The sequence below is a fragment of the Octodon degus genome, unplaced genomic scaffold (genome assembly GCF_000260255.1).
Source record: "Octodon degus isolate 3935 unplaced genomic scaffold, OctDeg1.0 scaffold00770, whole genome shotgun sequence".
Classification (NCBI taxonomy): domain Eukaryota; kingdom Metazoa; phylum Chordata; class Mammalia; order Rodentia; family Octodontidae; genus Octodon; species Octodon degus.
In genome coordinates this window covers 25,712-27,409 of record NW_004525346.1, presented here as the reverse complement: position 1 = coordinate 27,409, position 1,698 = coordinate 25,712, and the positions used below count along the sequence as shown (strand labels likewise).

The 1,698-nt window shown below is 47.4% G+C and overlaps 1 protein-coding gene across 1 annotated transcript; it reads left to right on the top strand.

Moving 5' to 3' along the window:
* Positions 1–73: 73 nt before the first annotated feature.
* LOC101591788 (apolipoprotein L3-like) lies at positions 74–941 on the top strand (the record flags this gene model as incomplete). The annotated part of the gene is made up of 1 exon (XM_004648723.1): positions 74–941. A coding segment is annotated over one exon (868 nt), but the record flags the coding sequence as incomplete, so codon positions are not given.
* Positions 942–1,698: the final 757 nt, after the last annotated feature.

The window sequence follows — 1,698 nt, the reverse complement described above, 5'->3', positions numbered from 1 at the left end:
TGATTTATGCATAATCAATCTAACAGAGCCCAGTTGACAGATGAAGCCAATGCCTTGCTACTTGTTGTTATAGGGAAGAAGCAGCTGAACTACATGAAGCTCTGAAGGAGCACCCAGCACCCATGGCCTTGGTGGAGGAGGACAGGCTCCAAAAAGTCCAGCAGGCTAAGGAGAGGTTTTTGGCTGCATTTCCAAAACTGAAAAAGGAGGTTAAAGAAGACATAAGAAAGTTCCATGCACTTGCAGACTACCTGGACAAGGTTCACAGAGACTGTACCATCTCCGGTGTTGTGGCTGGATCCACCACAGCTGCCTCTGCAGGCCTGGGCATCCTTGGCATGCTTCTGGCACCCTTCACACTAGGTTTTAGTGGGTTCTTTGCAGGGGCAGGGGCAGCACTGGCAGTAGGGAGTGCTGTGGCCAGTGGTGTGACTAGCATAGTGGATTACTCACACATATCTTCAGCTAGAAGTGAAACTAAAGAGCTAGTATCAAACATCAAGGACAAATTGCTAAGGTTCACACAGGAAGTAGGTCATTTCCCACCCAAAGTCATTTCCTCAACTGAAAATTGGAACCAATACTTGATAGAAATTGGGAAGGCCATAAGGACCATCAAGCAAGCTAGTTGTGACCGTAACATAGTAGTTAGTGACCAATACAACATGATTCAAAATATCTGTTTTAATAGTGGTGTGTCTGTGAAAATAGTCTTAGGGCAATCAGTTCAGAATATGAACATTGCACAGATCCTCCACAAATTTGCCAATGTTGACTTCTCTGAGTCAAATATGATCGAGCTTGCAAACAATGCAAAGAAGTTGCAAGAGGGGGCAAAATCAGACTACGCTGAAGAGCTGCGGAAGTTAGCTCATGACCTGGAAGGCCATTTGAAGGACTTTGAAGAGATCCAGATACAGATGTCAGAATCCCATCAGTGACTCCCTCTCTCCAGCAGAGCAGAGGTCAGCTTAGATGTGCTAGACAAAGCCGTGGGCAAAAGGAAGGCATTTCATTAGCTAGAAAAAAGGACTCACCCTCATGAGGTCTATCCTGACATACAGTAGGGCAAGACATAGAGCCTATTCCCAGGCAAGTTTGCCTTTATCACAAATCTTAGCTCATGATCTTGAATGTGACATGAATCCTTGCTCCCTACCTAAATAGCATTCTATTAAGGACTATTAAAAAGAGTTCTCAGATATTGTTTTCTGAGCCAATTTGATGATTACTTAACCTAGTAAAGTTGCACTTGACCTGCATACATGGGTCTGATCTGCTTCCTCCAAAAGCGTACCCTTAGACCCAGAGCCCAGGCCCGGAGTGTGAGTGAGATGACCTGGGGCCACTGGATCCTGAATAGACCCAGAGTGCAGGTCCAGCATGTGAGACTGTCCAGGGCCCGCAGATCCTGAACAGACCCAGAGTGCAGGCCCCGCATGTGAATGAGACCACCCAGAACCCACTGGATCCTCATTCGACCCAGAGTGCAGGCCCAGCCTGGACTCCTTCAGAGAACTCCCTGCAACAAGGCTAGAGACCCACCCAGCTGATTCAGGAGCAGAACATCTTGCCAGAGTGACACAAAGGGTTCAACTCCAATGGCTGCAACAGGAAGAAGTGGAGCATAGCAGCCAGATCCAAGCAACACCCACCTGGAGGAACCTGAGCTTCATAGATCTGGACCTGGTGCTAACG